We start from the raw sequence: 18,315 nt of genomic DNA, 5'->3' as shown, positions 1-18,315 counted from the left end.
CAGCTTCAGTTGAACCATAGCAATAGTGTACATTGCATGAAGGTTAAGTATTACAAGATCTATATACTTGCTATCATTTTTTTATCAAAATTAGAATACAAATAGTGGAGGTCCCTGTGGTCTTTTGTAGATGAGCTATGGTCTAGAAAACTGAATAATCAGTGCAAGTCATCTTTCTGAGAGAGTGTGTATGGTATTTTTTTTAGCCTACGACTTCAATATTTTAGAAGATGGAAGACCTGAATGCTCTATACGTCGTATATAGATGTCTAATATTATGAAGTTTCCGGCTGTCACATGTCCAAAGTCCTTGACCTCATTTTCATGGTTGAGTGACTTAACCTTTTTCTATTAATTTTTTTGTAATGTTTATTTGCTCTTATTAATATGATTATTAGAATATCAATATTTGGTATGTGTGTACCTTGCAAGGTATACATGCCGGTCAGACAGATTTTACTTGACCTTGAACTCATTTCATGAATCAGTCAAGTCCATACTCAGTTTATATATCAAGCAATATGTCTAGTATATAGAAAGACTAAAGTGTATATGTGATACTTGGCAGGTGTCATCTGACCTTGACCTGATTTCCCTCGTTCAGTGGTAATAGTCGTGTTTACGGCTGTATTTTTTAAACTAAGCAATAGCTATAGATCAACTATATTTGTTGTATGTAAGGAATATTGTGCTACTCCAGTAGGAAAATAGTGTTATTATTGAAATAGTATGCATTATGGAGGAAAGGGATCACATACTGACCCAATATTTAGCAAGAATTAGCTGCAAAATCCTGTGCTAGGAGCTGTCTTGAAACTTTTATTGAGGCGAAAATTACTTCTCTGTGTTGAAGATATCACTGTCATTCCCCCATCCCCGTAATTCCTATGGTCAATGCCTTATGACCGACTATCCTAGGACATTATAGCCAGTCATGATTGTTAAAAACCCCATAAGTAAATAAGAACTGAATTTACTTTTCAGCTGTCCAAGTTTCATTACAATCAAACGAAATGCTAATATTATCCACTGAAACCAATGATATTTAGCAAGAGAACTTCAGACATACTAAGAACTATTCGCCCCTAGGAATTACGACCTCCATATATATATGCAGGTCCTAAAAAAAACACATCTCTATTGAAGAATAAGTTTCTGTTCATTTTTCAAATCGTATGATCTTTAATTTGAACTGAACATTAAAAGATTGGCCAACAATTAGTGATTTTCCCTTTTTACTTATGGTTGCCATGGCAACAAATATGCAAATCATCTGCGATTGTTTGAAAATGTTATATATATAATATATGGTCTTACATGTATAGAAGGTATAACAAGTTTCTATAAACAGGTCTGTTGTATCATATATATATATAGTTCCAAACTTTGAAAAAAATGTAAAAGAGAGAGTTATCTCCCTTTTTTGAAAAATGCCAACTATTTTTAATGATGTACATTTTTTGTCTTAACTAGACGGTGACTTGTTGATTTTATTTTTTATTATGTAAAAAAAATATTTAAGCAACGGAAAAAATACTAACATTAAAAAATCTTATATTAGGTTTCATTAGAAATTCCTCAAAAAAGGTAGCTTTGCGTTCATTTCCCTATCATTTCTATAGTAATCTTGAATGAAAACCATAAAAATTTGAACCCTAAAAAAAAAATAACTAGACGGTGAACCGATTTTTTTATTTTTGTTTTTCACCAAACATATGATAAAGTTCATTTACTAAAAAAATTAGCCAATTCCTATATTAGATTTTTATACCCCCCAGCCACCTTAATAAGAAGTGAGGCATAGTACAGAGTTCAAGGCATATAAATTTTGAAAATATGCCAAATAGCTCTATGATACATTTGAAATAACAGTAGTGCATATGAACTATCCATTTCAGAATATATTTAATTTTTTTTAAATCTTGAGATTTTTAGCCGTAAAAGGAGTTCCAACTTGAGAAATTGCATTGTCTTTATTTGAAGTGCATGTTAAGAAGTAGAATTTTGGTTGAAATACAAATCAATATGATTTATGATATAACTATTTACATAAGCTGGTTGCTACATTCATTGTCATATTGCAATTCATCATTAGTCTATGCATGTTCAAAATCTGCACTCAAAATCATCACAAACTTTAATAGATCTGAAACTAGCAGCTTCATCCTTATCATTTGCATACAAAAATAATCACTGAGTAGCAGTTCGGAGACAGGAGCAGGTATTAAACTATTACCTACCACCTACCTAGAAGAACAATGCATCATGTATCAATGCAATGTACAGATTTAAAAAGGCCTCATACTGTGCAGTAAACTCCATGCAGAAAAAGGTTATGAACACTGAAAGAAGTCAGTATGGTATTTATATAGTTGCACAAAATAAAATATAAAATTAGGCATTTTAAAACAAGCTAAAATATTTCAAGCTGTATTGAGCATCTCATATTTTACATTATCTCTTAGAAAAATATCTCAATATGACAGCAAATTTTGACCCTTGTGTAAGCAGTTTTAAGACAATTTGTGTAAGACACCATTTATAATACTTTGACTTACTTTCCAGCAAAAATACACATAAATTTGGCTTTTCCATTTTTCAATCCCAACACACTAGCATCTGATCGCCATAGTAGCGACACTCCATTTACTGATTCACCTAGAAAATACAAAACATTTTCTTAAAATTCTGAAATATAACATGACCATAATCACACTTTATATAAAATAATCTTATTTGATTTTATTGGCATCTAATGATCAGTTAATGATTTATGGCTATTACTATCTTTATCTAAAGACAAAACACATGCAAAGCATGCTGTTCTAGCATGTCCATACAATGTCAAATTAGCTGGTAGACACAAAACAATATATACCACTTACATATTTTTATCAAATGAGGAGCATTTCTTCTTTAGTTACAATAGTTCTTAATATGTTAAAGCAAAACAAATCAGGCAAAATCGTTTCATATTTGCCTATCAAAGTTTACAACAGTATTGACAAAATTTAAATAAAAACCAAAACACTTGCAATGGACTTTGTGAAAACATGTATGATTACATGATTACATCTGTTTAACATGAGATATACATAATTTACTTTTTTGAAGGCCATGCTTACAATACAGTACATGTATCTCCCTTCTAATGCCTCCTATTAAAATAAATTCATTTTTTTGTGAATATTTTGGCTTAAAAATGCCATTCATAAATGAAAAAGTCTGCAACAATGTAACATCATCTTTGACATCTGAACCATGTTACGTCTTAGGTATACTCCCGATGTAAAACATAAATACTACAAGTATTTATACTTTTTGTATGCTAATCTGTGATATCACCAAAATTCAAACTTGATCTGTATTTTGTGGTAATAAGCATTGTGTATAAGTTTTATAACATTTGGTTAAGGCTAACTTAAGTTGGAGGATGGAAACAAAAAATTCAGAAATTTTCCCATTTGTAAAGGGGCATAACTCTAGAACAGTTAAATTGGCACCACCAAAATTCAAACTTTTTGTATCTGTATTTAGTGGTAATAAGCATTGTGTATAAGTTTCATAACATTTGGTTGAGGCAAATCAAAGTTAGGGAATGGAAACCAATTATGGGACGTCATACAGACGGACAAGGGTAAAACTTAATGCCCCCTCTGCTATGGTATTTAGAACAGTGGCTTTCCTTAGTTACGGACTAAAAGAATGTATCTTGTAATTTTTCATTAATAAATACTGTTTAAACTAAAAAAAATTGACATCTAACCCTTCACATTATTTGTCAAAGTCCAATGGAAATAATTCTTACAAACTAATTGTATTAGAATAGGATATCATATACTGACTCAGCTTCAACATTCAAATGTCCCAAAAATTCCTTTTTTTTTTTATTTAAAACATCACCAAAGAAGAGATGCTACCATTTGATAAATGAACATAGTAAATGGAAAATGATATACTAATTATGACATTGGAAAGTTACACAAAATTTCATAAATAATTAATGGGAATCATATGTATAGGAGGGTTTACATGTAGAGTTTGACAAATAAAAACAAATTGTTTCCATTGCCTTGGTGACACTTAACAATGCTTCACTTGTTAAATACAGAATCAGAAGAAAACAGAACATTTACAGCCAATTACATTGAGTGCGTAGGTAAAGGTATTATCATTGGATAGCTTGCATGTTAGCTGAACCTTGAAGTCATTATTAGGTAAGGTATACTGACCTTCTTTATTAAGAGTAGATCCAGTAGACTAGTCTCTAACAGATAACCAATCTATCTGTCTGTAGGACTAGACTACTTCAAAAGGAGGGTAGTATACCTTATCTAATAATGACTTCAAGGTTCAGCTAACAAGCAAGCTAATTAACCAATGATAATACCTTTACCTAAACACTCAATGCAATCGGCAGTAAATGTATATAAATAATATCAGTTTCAGAAAAAGAAGAGACGGCAAAAAATATTAAGTAAGAATTTTTTCATGAACAACTGCTACAATGTAGAATATGAGTTTCTAGTGCTGAAGCAGATCAAGAGGGCAAAGTTCAATCAGTTAGTAGATAAAAATAATATGAAATGTATGAAAAAATGCATACAACAGTATACTGGTAAGCAATTATTATAAATAAGTATCATATAAATTTGTAAGCTATATAATGATAGGTAAGGTCATCATGAAGACACATAACATCATCTACACAGACATAACTTAATGGAAGATATCATGAAAGCTAAAAGGTTTAAGTGTACAAAGTGGTGGTCTTTCTAGAGAAAACAAAACATGTGAATGTTTTAATGCTATGCAGCACTATAATCCCTTTCAAAGCAAATCATTAGTAAACTAAACAGGATAGGGTATAAAGCAATGTGCATATAAAATTCCTGACCATATTTTTAAGGCAATGTAGTGCGCATTAAATAAAGCAGGGTAACATATCCTTACATTTTCATCTGAACATTCCTTTTCTAACCACGGTTCTTTTCAAACGTATTTACACTTTTGGTATTTGGCTGCTTTTTGTCTCCGAATGACCTTAGATCTGCTCAGAATAACCTTCTGACGTCAAGCAACCATCGATTTTTAATTGTGAAGTCAAATGTTTTAGACTGTGATTTCAAAGTTAAAGGTAACTTGTGTTATCTTACGTATTGGCAGACAAATTTTGCATACAAGTGTAAATATGTCTATATCTGACCTATTTGGTGTGTTTTATATAATATGTTGAAGTTTTATAAGAAAACCTTGACAAAGTCATTCAATTTCAATTATCACATGTATATATTTACTAAATTGAAACACTTTTTATGGTGAAATAATGGACTTAATGTTGGGGGCAAACCTGGCCCATACTGCACCTTATATTTGTAATCCTGAATTAAATCATGTTACACATATACTTATTTTCTTAAAACTGAAAGCTAAACATTAAAGCATGTTTTAAAATATTCATAAACAATACATGCTAAGTACAATGGAAAACAATTTCAAACTCCACCTTGAGCTTGCATGTTAGAACTGGTAGTTAGCGTCCTATACAGTTAATGCTACATATCAGGTTAATCAACTAGCTTAAAATCAATACCGTATGCAGCTTTAGTATTCTCTAAACAAAAAAAATCTCAAGTCAAAATCAATGTAATTTCTATGCAATCAAATCATCTAAAATAGGTTCAAAATTGTATTTTAACGGATGAATAACTAATGTTTTAAGATTGTTTATAGTGAGAAATACTGCAAATACTAAAGCTGCATCATTTCAAGGGTTAACAAATATGTCCATGTATTTTCATCAGATTAATTTTAGTATATTCTACTTTTAAGTCATTATCCCATTGAGCAAGTATAAGAATCAAGATTTAGAGTAACCATATTTTTTTAAATAATAAATTCAAAATTATAAAAAATTAAATTAAAAATTAACTCATTTTTTCCTTTCAGACACGTGTCATTTATACATGTATATAAAAAATATACTACAAAAAAATGTTTCTAAAAATTTGAAATAAATTTATATACATTTTTTTCTTTTTCATTAAAAGGTACATCATATGAACGTGAACAATTAGAATTTTGAAGAGGAAGAATACATTGACAAAAGATGGTACATTATATATGGTTACAGATTCAACTGGAAAAAGATCAAGACATAGATAACAAAAATGAAATGTTTTTTGGCAAATACATGGACATTACTGGTTGTTAGAGAGAACCAAAGTGATACATCATACCTGCTGAACCTGTCAAAACAATAAATATACCAGTCAATATATAAACAGAAAAAAATACTTTGAAAGCTTCCCCCATCTCAAAATCTAATGCATTCTAGGTAATATTTTCAAAATCTGACACCAAAACAGTGTGATTGGTTAACTACATCCTAAATAATATCTATCCAATCAATAGTGTAGCGTTATTTTGATTTTGGTTTACCAACAAATAAATTACCCATGATCCTTATATTCTGAAACAACAAATTCCTTATTTATAAGATCTTCATTTTTTTTAATGCACTTCAATTCTTTAAAAACATGGCCCTACTAACATGTTCACTACAAGAGATAGCGTACATTTTCCTTTTATTATGAAAAGTTAAAATGCATCTTATTGAGAAAAAAAAAGACTTTAAGAAATGACTAATAGTGGAAAATTTTAATTTTACCAGTTGTCTACCATTAGGAGAAAAATGTCAAGCCTATGAACAGATAATAAATATAATTCACAACACTAAATGTCTACAAAAAGAAATGTTTGGTTACATCAACGAGATAGCAACCTAACAACACCAAAAAGTCATCATAGTTACTATCAAGTACATAATAAACAAAGATTTTGAAAAAGGAAAACCATTTGCATTAAAAATAAATAAATTTTAAATTTTTTCCCCCGCAATTCAATCAAAATTTGGTTACAATATGATAAGAAAATATATTATTTTATCTAAAATAGAATTAAAATAATCTTAAATCATGTTAATAGGATCCTTTTTAAAAAAAGCTTTCGATCAAAATAAAACAGAATAAATAAACACATAAAATCATAAATTTTGCTGAATGTAGCTTAAATTTTCTAAGGGACCAGCTTCGATAAAAAAAAAATATTTAAACATGTATTTCTGGAGGCTTAAAATTATTCCATCTATACACATTTTCCAGAAATTCAAAAGATGGACATGTCAGAACTATCTTTTTTCTGCTCACAACCCCTTCCCATAAAAAACAACCACTAGAATAATCAAAGAGCTGAAAGCTCTGAAGAAAAATGACGCCACTGTCTCTAATATTGGGATAGTTTTTATGCAAGTCTTGATTTTCACATACCGTAATTAGTTTAACAATGCAACATGTATCGTGAGCATATAATTGATATTCGTATATGTGTGTGTGTGTGAAGTGAAGGTGACAACTGGGTGGTTTTTTAAGACAAATGAATAGGTCAAGACTAGCTGAATTGTACAAATAAATACCGTAGAAAGGCTTGTATATTTCTCACTGGTACATAGTCTGAATCTGGGTCCGTTCGCTTCCATTCACGTTTGCGCCCACTCATTTTCACCCCTTTCACTTTCACACCCTACATGTTCGCACCCAATCTTAATTGGTTTTGTGTTTAATAACTCTGTAAGCAAGTGTTTTCTTATAAGTATAATTGTTGTCATTGTCTCAAAATAAAGTGAGACAGCATTTTTTTTTTTGTGTTGAATAAATCTTTATCATGTTTTGGATAAGGTATTGCTAAAAATAATAATAATCCTTTCTAAATAAAGTGGTATTTTGTCAACGTTTTATTTTGTGTTGAATAACTCTTAATCATGTTTTGGTTAGTGTATTGCTATAACTTGTTTCATTGACTTGTTTCAAAATGAAGTGAGATTCTGACTATGTTTGTTTCTGCGTGTTGAATAAATTTTATCATGTTTTGGTTATATTAGTGGATTGCTATATTTTGGTTTCTATGTTTTATTGTTTCGTTGTTTCAGATCAAGCTGTTAAAAACAATTATCTTTTGTGTTTTTTCCTTTAAAATCTTCAATGTTTTACTCATACCAAGCTATAAATACATTCAGTATTTACACCAAAGCAATTTAAAACAACAACCATGATTTTCCAATTATTCAACTTGAATTTGAATTAAAATTGGGCGCGAATGAGTGGAGTGTGAATTTGCGAACGTGTAGGGTGCGAAAATGTATTGGGCACAAACAGACCTGATACCACACAGTCTGAACCCCCTTCTCCCACAAAATATTAAGTAAATAATCTTTTTGTTACTGCTATCAAAGGTCTAATGAAACTCAGATAGTTTCAAACATTTGTTAAAGAATTCTAGTCGAACTGGCACCTAGTTAAATTGGCACCTGGACAAATCAGCACCTGGTTAAAATCGACACCTGATATAGTCAATTCGTCACCCATGTAAAATATATATTTTTAACAGTATATTAAGCAATAGGGTAAAAATAAGAAAGGGGTTGCCAGAATTTTTTTCAGTATTTAAGCAAAAAGAGTTAAATACTAACTTTCACATTTTTGGGTGTTCATGTACATTTTGTATATATTTATTTTTCTCAACTAATGACTTTTTTGGTGTATTTTTAATGATATATATATATATATATGAGTAGTCCAAATAATTATTACGTCTGGCAAGGCTTTTTTAATTTTATTCTGGAACACCTTCCTATGACCGCAAGGCTATATTAATTTTTTTTCTGGGACGCCTTCCTACGAACGTCGTAGGAAGGCGTCCCAGAAAAATAATAAAATAGCCTTGCCAGACGTCATAATTATTTGGACTATTACATGAGATATTGTGTATTTTTCTGCATTATTTTAACCAGTTGAGCATTTTACAGGATTGTTGGTTTAATGCTGTTTAAACTTTACTGAAAAACAAACACCTTAAATTTGCTAATTATTTGGCATGAAAGTTTGATTTATTGAAAGGGACTCATAGTTTTCCATTTTATTTTAATAATTGACTTGTTTTTACAATTACACAAATTGTCTAATTGTTAAAACAACAGCTTTGGTAAGGGCTTCGTTGTTTACCTTTATACACTACATATTCACTTTCGTTTCGTGGTTTACCAAAATACACAACAACATATTCACTATGTACTTGGTAACAGTAATTAATTAGTTGAATAGAAAATATTATAACAAATATTATTGGATGCCGAATTGACGTCGAATAGGTGCCGATTTGACTAGATGCCAATTTAACCAGGTGCCGACTTGACTTGTACGTTTCAATTCCTCTGCGATCGTTTGCGGTATTTTCTTGAGAAAACCTATTTTCCATCATCATAGAGAAGAAGAAACTGCTTTAAAATGATTCTGGAACGCTTCATGATTGTTAAAATAAGTTTAATTCACTCAAAAACAATTTTAAAACAGGAAGTTTCCAAAGCACGTGTAAAAGAAGAAATTAACCGGTGAGAGTGGAAATCCGTATATGACAGATATCCCTATAGTACGACTTTGAAAGTAAAACAGTTCAATCCTTTTGTAAAACAATCTTTAATATACCTATCACATTAATGTTTGAAGGGTCTTAAGCTTATTCAAACCATATAAGTCGGTATGAAACACCAAAACGGAATGAACAATAACCGATTACGTTTTGTAGTTTACAAATTCTAAAACTGGTTCCCGTCAAACTACAACACTTTGTTCGAGTGTAGTGGAATACAAGCAAAAACCAGTGTAAACTGGGTCCTGGCTGATTTAATACTACACAATGATGCACAATGATAACACAAGCAGATTCCAGTTTGTATGGAAAATACGAAATACGAAACCAAGCGCGGTAGGCAGAGAAATGTAATGAAGTTCAGGTCGGCAGTTATGGAACAATGACTGCGTCATTTTCCAAAAATTAAAGAAAAAACTTAATAAGAAACTTCATCAGAACATATACCTTTATTACAAAAAAGCTCAGACAAATTACCACTTTCATGAAGAAAAAAAACTTAATCAATAACTTCTATATGTTTGAAATAACAATTTGTACTATAAAATTACATGTTCACTAATACATGCACAAAATAATATTTAAACTTTATAGGAAAAGCAAATGAAAAATAAGACTTTCAAAAACATAAAATAAGAAGCCCTAATAGTCGGATCCATCTAAGTACAAGAATTTAAATAGATGCATGTGAAAACTCACTTGATATTATGTTGACTATCTTATCTTCCCCTTCACTAGACGTACGATAAACACCATTGTGCATGTTACATACAAACTTTCCTTCTCCTTTAACGTCACTTTTCTTTACATTGGCAAAATGAAGAGTTCCTGTAAAATAATTATTTAATGATTGAAAACTGCAGATGTCATACAGTACATTATAATTCAAGCTCGGATTAATATCTATATATAACCTTGCTCACCAAAAACAGACAGTCAACATTATAACCACAAGATCATTCAGGATAGACATGCACATTTAAACTGTCAACAATGTCCCAGGTTAGGCAGTGTTGAGCACTTGCGAAACATGTTTTACCCAGCCACATTCTGCGTGTGACTGTCTTAGGAGCATGTAATTCAGTTGTTTTCATTGGCTGCTGTGTATCATATTTTTGTTTGTTTATTGTTTTTTACATAAACAAATCTATTGTGTTTTTCCGTTTGGAGTGTTATACTTTTTGACAAGTCAAAGCCTTTTAGAGCATACAATATGGACTCTGCTCATTGTTGAACCCTTTGGTAAACTAAAGTTGCTTATTTTTAAGTCTTTTGGTCTCTGGTGGATGTTTGCCTCATTAGTCTTCTACTATTGGATATATGAAGATGTGGTATGAGTGCCAAGGAGACAACTCTCCATCCAAATAACAATTGATAAAAGTAAACCATTATAGGTCAATTATTAACCCATTACTACTGGTAACATCAAATTTGTGAAGATTTTCTTACTTTTAATTAATTTGGAAAGTTCTATATCTATATTAAACAATGTTTAAGTTAATAAATATCTTTATCCATGTAATTAGTACAACTATTTTTTGTTAGTATAAATTTTCAAGTTATTCTAAACTTCTTATTAACTTATTTAGTTATTTTTTCTATCGATTACTGTTTTGTCATTTTTTCTATCTATTATCTTTTAGTCTTAATTATAACATCTCCTTGGTATTGTAAAATGTTTCTGTATTTATTCTAACATCTCCTTGGTATTGTAAAATGTTTCTGTATTTATTCTTACCTTCATAATCTATTGCCACTCTTTTATCGTTTGGAATTATAGGAGGCTGGGCGGTTGAATATTCCTCAACGAAGGTCCAATATACATTAGGTTTGGGGACTACATGAGGCTGTTTACACTTTAATGATAATGGCATGCCTTCATTGACATCACGTCTTTCTGGTCTAATCACTGATTTGAACACATCGTTAATCGTCATTACGACATTAGCTTTCTTACTGAGTGCTGTCCCCTTTGTGTTGGTTGCAAAGCACTGATAAATTCCATTGTCTGCTTTAGAAGCATTAGTTATTCTTAGAGTTCCTTTTCCATTTTCCACACTCACTCTGGGTGACTCTGTATCAAAGTCTAAATTATCTTTGGTCCATTTATATCTGCAAACAAAAAGAACATCTTTTAGATTTCAGTCATTCACCAAAGCCTTTAAGATATATTGATATAAAATTAATCACACAAAGTCACCACAAAGATGGACATAAATACAATATCTAGGAGAATTGCTTCCTTCAGACTTGACCCTCTTCTGACTATGCAATATCTTAGAGAAAGGGTTAACAATTATATACTAAAGGCTACTTAATAGACATATACCACAAACATATTTTTATAAGTAATTCTAAGATAAATTGATTGATCAATTTTGTAAATGTGATTGTTAGCAAACTTATTTCATGTTTTCTAGTAAGTTTCAGCATAGATGTAATACCAACATGGGTATTAAATCTATAGTTTCAAGGAGCCAATGTCCCTTACCTTGACAATATATTATAAACAAAGCTGGTGCAAGATTATTTTTCTCATCTAATTAAACAACAAGAGTTGATATCGAACCATTTTTAATTCTCACTATTTTTTTTATAAACCTATATCTCTTATGGTAAATATTTTATGTGTAAAATCCAAAATTCTACAAAAAGGTTGTTTTTGTCTTTGGCAATCAGTTGGACATCAAACTTAAACATCAGACATTGATAGGCTTTGAATATGCTTAAAAAGAAATAAAAGTAGCCAAAGAGAAGATTTTAGGCTAATGAATAGCAATGACAGTCAAAATTACATTTCAGAAAAGCTTACCAAATCAACACATTTGTGGTATCATTAATTCATAGGGGAATATCTCTGAAAACAGGAAACAGATATTGGGGCCACAACAAAAAGTGAATAATATTAGTTCAATATGTGCAGGATGGCTGACTAAGAATAAGAAAGCTGAGCCATTTTCAAAAATGTTTTTGTCTGGTGGCAATAATTAGGTAGAACATAGATAAACTGAAACCAAAAATTCACCTAAAAAATAATTTAAATGAGATGACTTGACTGTCCTTGAAGCAGTTACAGTGTCAGTGGTGGATTTGATAATAGGAAATAAAACAGAATTGGACCAGTAATATCCCAATCAACACTGCCAACAGAGATACCTACTTGACATCAGGTCGTCCACTGGCGTTACATCTTATTCTTATTTTCTCCTCTACTTTAAAGTAGATAGTCACTGTATCTCCTATATCACAGGCAGGCAGGGAACAATAGGCAGGCTTTGGTTCTAAAATTATACTAGGTGGCAGACCATCTGAAAATATAACATGTAGATAAAAAATACAGGGAACAATAGGCAGGCTTTGTTCTAAAGATATCCAAGGTCTCAGACCATCTGAAAATACTTTATACAAATAAAAAATACAGTGAAAGAAATAAAACATAAACCACATACGCTCTATGAAATGTTAAAGTTTGGTGTTTATTTTGCTGATGCAATCATAGTTTTGTTGGTGCTGTCATCATATTATATGGTGTTGATTTATTTGGGATGCCATAGTATATTACATTGTTTGGTTTGTGCTGTCACAGTATAATTTGATGTTTAATTGGCTTGTGTTGTCATGGTTGTTATTGTTTTGAGTGTGTTGAGCTGGCATGTCAGTAACTGCTAATAGTCATTTGTTAATTTACATTTCATTGTCATTTGTTTACTTTTTTCTATCTCCTATTCTGACATCAGACTCAGACTTCTCTTTAACTGAGTGTTACTGTACATATTGCTTGTGTGTTTGTTTATTGTATACTGGCTCAAGGTATATGGGAAGGGTTGAGATCTCAAAAATTATGTTTAACTCAGCTGTTTTTTTGTGCCTGTCCCAGGTCAGGAGCCTGTGTCTTTATTAGTTTTGTACGTTGTTTTTTTTTAAATTTGAGTTCATTTTTATGCTTTGGAGTTTAGTCACTGAACTTTTACAACTTTTTTTAGGGGCCCACTGAAGCCAGACACTGGATGTGGAATTTTCTAGCTGTGTTGAAAATCTATTGGTTGCCTTCGGCCACTCTTTGGTCGGACAGTAGTTTCTTTGACACATTCCCAATTTCCATTGTTAATTCTATTTCATGGTATTTTGCCTATGACCAGTCAAGGTCATTGCTTAAACAAGTTATTTTTCTAGTTACATATATTTTTTTTTAAATCATTAATTTACCCAAGAGGTAATATAAATTTCACTAGAAGCATGGACCACAGAGGCCCCTCAACACAAGTGGACATCTAGGTGGTCAACATACAGACAAAATGGCAAATATTTTTGTAATTTGAAATATCTATTTTTGTTTGATTAACTTACACTTTCTATTTAAAATTGAGAGGCACACACCAGTCCATAACAATGACAAGATGGCTAAACTACTTAGGAATGTCATGGTTACACTGCAAACTCTGAAAAATAAAATGATAGTGGCATGTTCAGAACATCTGCACTCGCATGTCATCTATACATCTGGTAATTCGGTTGTCTACAAAGTAACTTGAAGACAAATGATAGTTCTGATGACTATTACAGATTTATTGCTGATGTGATTTAATGATAACTGTCTTGCTAATAGTAATAATAGTGTTAATGCAGCATGTTGGGGTATAATGTTTATTACATACATGTTTTCCAAGTTCAAAAGACTGAATGTTATGTTACAGTAACTGCACATAAAACAATGTGTTCTCAAGTAGTAATTACTGTCATGTTTTCTGAATACAAAGTTCAAACTGATTTCATTTATTTGTTATTTTATCCTTTTACCAAGGATCAAAGTGATTAACAATGCTTATATGATACCATAGATGTAATACCATCCATCTGTAGCTGTCCTCCCTAACTTACTGCTATACAAACTCCAAGGTGTATTTAAACGGATAGTAGCTACGATTTTCATTAAAATTACTTTTTTAATCTATATGCCGGATTTTGTACAAAAAGTAAAATAATTATGATTAAAGCAATTACTGGTTACGTTCCATTAAGCGTTTAGAAGTTTTTTAACGTTTAGCACCTACATTTATTTATTGTCTATAGATAATAATTCGATGTTAAGCCCAACCCTTATTCATATGACCTTTACTCTTCAGTTCCAAATGCGCAATCGCACATTGTGCCTAGAATGGAAAATGGTCGAACAGGGCAATGTTATCGCGGAAATAGTACGTGAATATACAGTTTCAGCGAGAAAAGAAATAAACTAGAGGCTCTAAAGAGCCTGTGTCGCTCACCTTGGTATATGTGAATATTAAACAAAGGACGCAGATAGATTCATGAAAAATTGTGTTTTAGTGATGGTGAAGTGTTTGTACATCTTACTTTACTGAACATTCTTGCTGCTTACAATTATCTTTATCTATAATGAACTTGGCCAAGTAGTTTCAGTGGAAAATGTTAGTAAAAATTTACAAATTTTATGAAAATTTAAAAAAATTGACTATAAAGGACAATAACTCCTTAGGGGGTCAATTGACCATTTCAGTCACGTTGACTTATTTGTAAATCTTACTTTTCTGAACATTATTGCTGTTTACAGATTATCTCTATCTATAATAGTATTCAAGATAATAACAAAAAACAGCAAAATTTCCTTAAAATTACCAATTCAGGGGCAGCAACCTAACAACCAGTTGTCCAATTCATCTGAAAATTTTAGAGCAGATAGATCTGGACTTGATAAACAATTTTTTCCACTGTCAGATTTGCTCTAAATGCTTTGGTTTTTAAGTTATAAGCCCAAAACTGCATTTTACCCCTATGTTCTATTTTTAGCCATGGCGGCCATCTTGGTTGGTTGGCTGGGTCACTGGACACATTTTTTAAACTAGATACCCCAATGATGATTGTGGCCAAGTTTGCTTTTATTTGGCCCAGTAGTTTCAGAGGAGAAGATTTTTGTAAAATATAACTAAGATTTACGAAATAAATGGTTAAAAATTGACTATAAAGGACAATAACTCCTAAAGGGGTCAACTGACCATTTTGGACCTGTTGACTTATTTGTAAATCTTACATTTTGCTAAACATTTTTTCTATTTACAGTTTATCTCTATCTATAATAATATTCAAGAAAATAACCAAAAATAGCAAAAATTTCCTTAAAATTACCAATTCAGGGGCAGCAACCTAACAAAGGGTTGTCCGATTCATCTGAAAATTTCAGGACAGTTAGATCTTGACCTAATAAACAACTTTCATCCTGTCAGATTTGCTCTAATTGCTTTGGTTTTTGAGTTATAAGCCAAAAACTGCATTTTACCCCTATGTTCTATTTTTAGCCATGGCGGCCATCTTGGTTTGTTGTGCGGGTCACCGGACACAATTTTTAAACTAAATACCCTAATTATGATTTTGGCCATATTTGGTTAAATTTGGCCCAGTAGTTTCAGAGGAGAAGATTTTTGTAAAAGATAACTAAGATTTACGAAAAATGGTTAAAAATTGACTATAAAGGGCAATAACTCCTAAAGGGGTCAACTGACCATTTTGGACCTGTTGACTTATTTGTAATTCTTACTTTGTTTAACATTTTTTCTATTTACAGTTTATCTCTATCTATAATAATATTCAAGATAATAACCAAAAACAGCAAAAATTTTCTTAAAATTACCAATTCAGGGGCAGCAACCTAACAACGGGTTGTCCGATTCATCTGAAAATTTCAGGGCAGTTAGATCTTGACCTGATAAACAATTTAACCTCCTGTCAGATTTGCTCTAAATGCTTTGGTTTTTGAGTTATAAGCCAAAAACTGCATTTTACCCCCATGTTCTATTTTTAGCCATGGCGGCCATCTTGGTTGGTTGGCGGGGTCACCGAACACAATTTTTAAACTAGAAACCCCAATGATGATTGTAACCAAGTTTGGTTGAAATTAGCCCAGTAGTTTCAGAGGAGAAGATTTTTGTAAAAGTTAACGACGGACGACGACGACGACGGACGACGGACGCCGGACGCCGGACGCCGGACGCCAAGTGATGGGAAAAGCTCACTTGGCCCTTCGGGCCAGGTGAGCTAAAAAGAGGTGCAGACAAGTTATTGTAAATTAAAAATAAAAAACGTTGACGAGATCGGTCATTAAAATCACTCAAAACACCTGCAACGCAGGCAAAGTCAAACAGAAGTAGCCGACGGTTTGCGTAATGTTTACATTTCGTCAATTTTCCAGATCACATGAAAAATCTCAACGTATTCATAATTGTCAAAAATATGTTTATAAATTTACGGGCAGTAATCTCCCACCTTAGAAGAAATTATAAATCAACTTCCTAAACTTTAGTATTATTTTTCAAGTGTATCCTTCATGGAGGCCCCAATTTAACACACACACACGTGTATACATTATAGGCATGGTTAAGTCATACAAATGCAATAAAAAGTGTATAATATCGCCATTGTTGGAGAATCTTGGGTTGGAATAATATGCCAGTATTTGTTATATTTTTTATTTACATAATTTGATAAATGGCGTCAAATATGTACGTTTAATATAGAGTAATTATCAAATATGTAAGAAAACAAAAAGCACGTGTTTGTATCTATATATATCTTGGTTAGCTCACTCGCTGTGTCGGCAAAGTTTGGGAAGTAAACCCGATGCATAATTAATGAGATGAATAGGCACATAACACGATATGAATTATCAATTATTAACACTTCTGTAGTTTATGAAAACATTCTAGCGATCTTATTGCTTATATTTAGTACATATCTTTGATTTTAGCAGCTTTAAAACTTGTTCATATTTTTGTCAAAATCGTAGCTACTATCCCTTTAAACTCCTCATGATGCCATGATTTAAGATACATCTTATCTGTAAGTTTTTTGGGAGGGTTCTCACACATAATCTGTCTCAACAAAAGTTATTCCAGAAATGCAGAAATCATTAATGTTTTTTTTTAACTTTACCAATTTGTGAATTAGTATTTGTCTCAGATATCTTATAAAATGTTAAATTTAGTTTTGACATGTCACCCTTAAAATTCATCCAGCTGAACTGGGAATTAACTTTGTAATCAAGGATTCTTATTCATATTTCGCCTTCGGTCTCAAGTAATAAATTAGCTTAACTTCTCTATGAGGGGTGAAGCTTACATGTGATATCTCTGTTTAAAGAAACAAACTATAGCTGGCCAGTGACCTTGACCCTAGTATATAAGCACCTGTTCCACAATAACTTGTCATTATTTTTCTAGAGGGGTGAAGTGAACACTTCACTTGAATTCGTTTTAGTTAATTTATTTTTATTTTAGATTTAGGGGAAAGTTACTAAAGTTACATTTAACTTGTGTACGATGTACGACAAGTTCTAATGTTATTTTGTTAATTAGAAATAATAATTCCTCAATTGTCTACGATGTATGACAAGTGTTGATGGAAATGAATTTTAATTTTCTTGTCTACGATGTATGACAAGTGTCGATTGAAATTAATTAAAATTTTTTATTGTCTACGATGTATGACAATTTTATATATTCATTAAGTTTTTGCCTTAGTACGATGTACAGCACATTTGTTTCTTAATTCATACACCTGTTTGTTAAACAGGTAGATATTTAAAAGTATTTCTATTCACCTGAAGGTCGTGAGTACTCTTCAGAATTTACACGTGTTTTACCTGCACAGGTACACATTATTTTATAACAATGGCTGAATTTGATTATGCAAATGTATTGCTTTTGCAAGATGTATAGAATTATGTTTACACTTACAAGGGTGATGGCTATGATTTTCATCATCTCAGTTGTTTTAGAAATTAAAGATGATAAATTTAATAGGAAAACAAGAGGTATTTTGAAT

General features: G+C 31.4%; 1 protein-coding gene across 6 annotated transcripts in view; it reads right to left on the bottom strand.

Annotated features, from left to right (window-relative positions):
* LOC143071692 (neuroglian-like) overlaps window positions 1–18,315 on the bottom strand; it is a 121,830-nt gene that overhangs the window by 50,867 nt on the left and 52,648 nt on the right. For all 6 annotated transcript variants that reach the window (XM_076246178.1, XM_076246212.1, XM_076246218.1 and 3 more), the window contains 5 exons: window positions 13,831–13,922; window positions 12,644–12,791; window positions 11,222–11,595; window positions 10,183–10,311; window positions 2,559–2,658 (listed from right to left, as the gene is read on the bottom strand). In XM_076246178.1, the coding sequence (XP_076102293.1) occupies window positions 2,559–2,658; window positions 10,183–10,311; window positions 11,222–11,595; window positions 12,644–12,791; window positions 13,831–13,906 (827 nt within the window). In that variant the 5' untranslated portion in view covers window positions 13,907–13,922. The remainder of the gene's footprint in view (window positions 1–2,558; window positions 2,659–10,182; window positions 10,312–11,221; window positions 11,596–12,643; window positions 12,792–13,830; window positions 13,923–18,315) is intronic.

This window comes from Mytilus galloprovincialis, chromosome 1, assembly GCF_965363235.1.
Source record: "Mytilus galloprovincialis chromosome 1, xbMytGall1.hap1.1, whole genome shotgun sequence".
Lineage (NCBI taxonomy): Eukaryota > Metazoa > Mollusca > Bivalvia > Mytilida > Mytilidae > Mytilus > Mytilus galloprovincialis.
The sequence above is the reverse complement of the archived record's forward strand: the minus strand, read 5'-3'. Positions and strand labels throughout refer to the sequence as shown.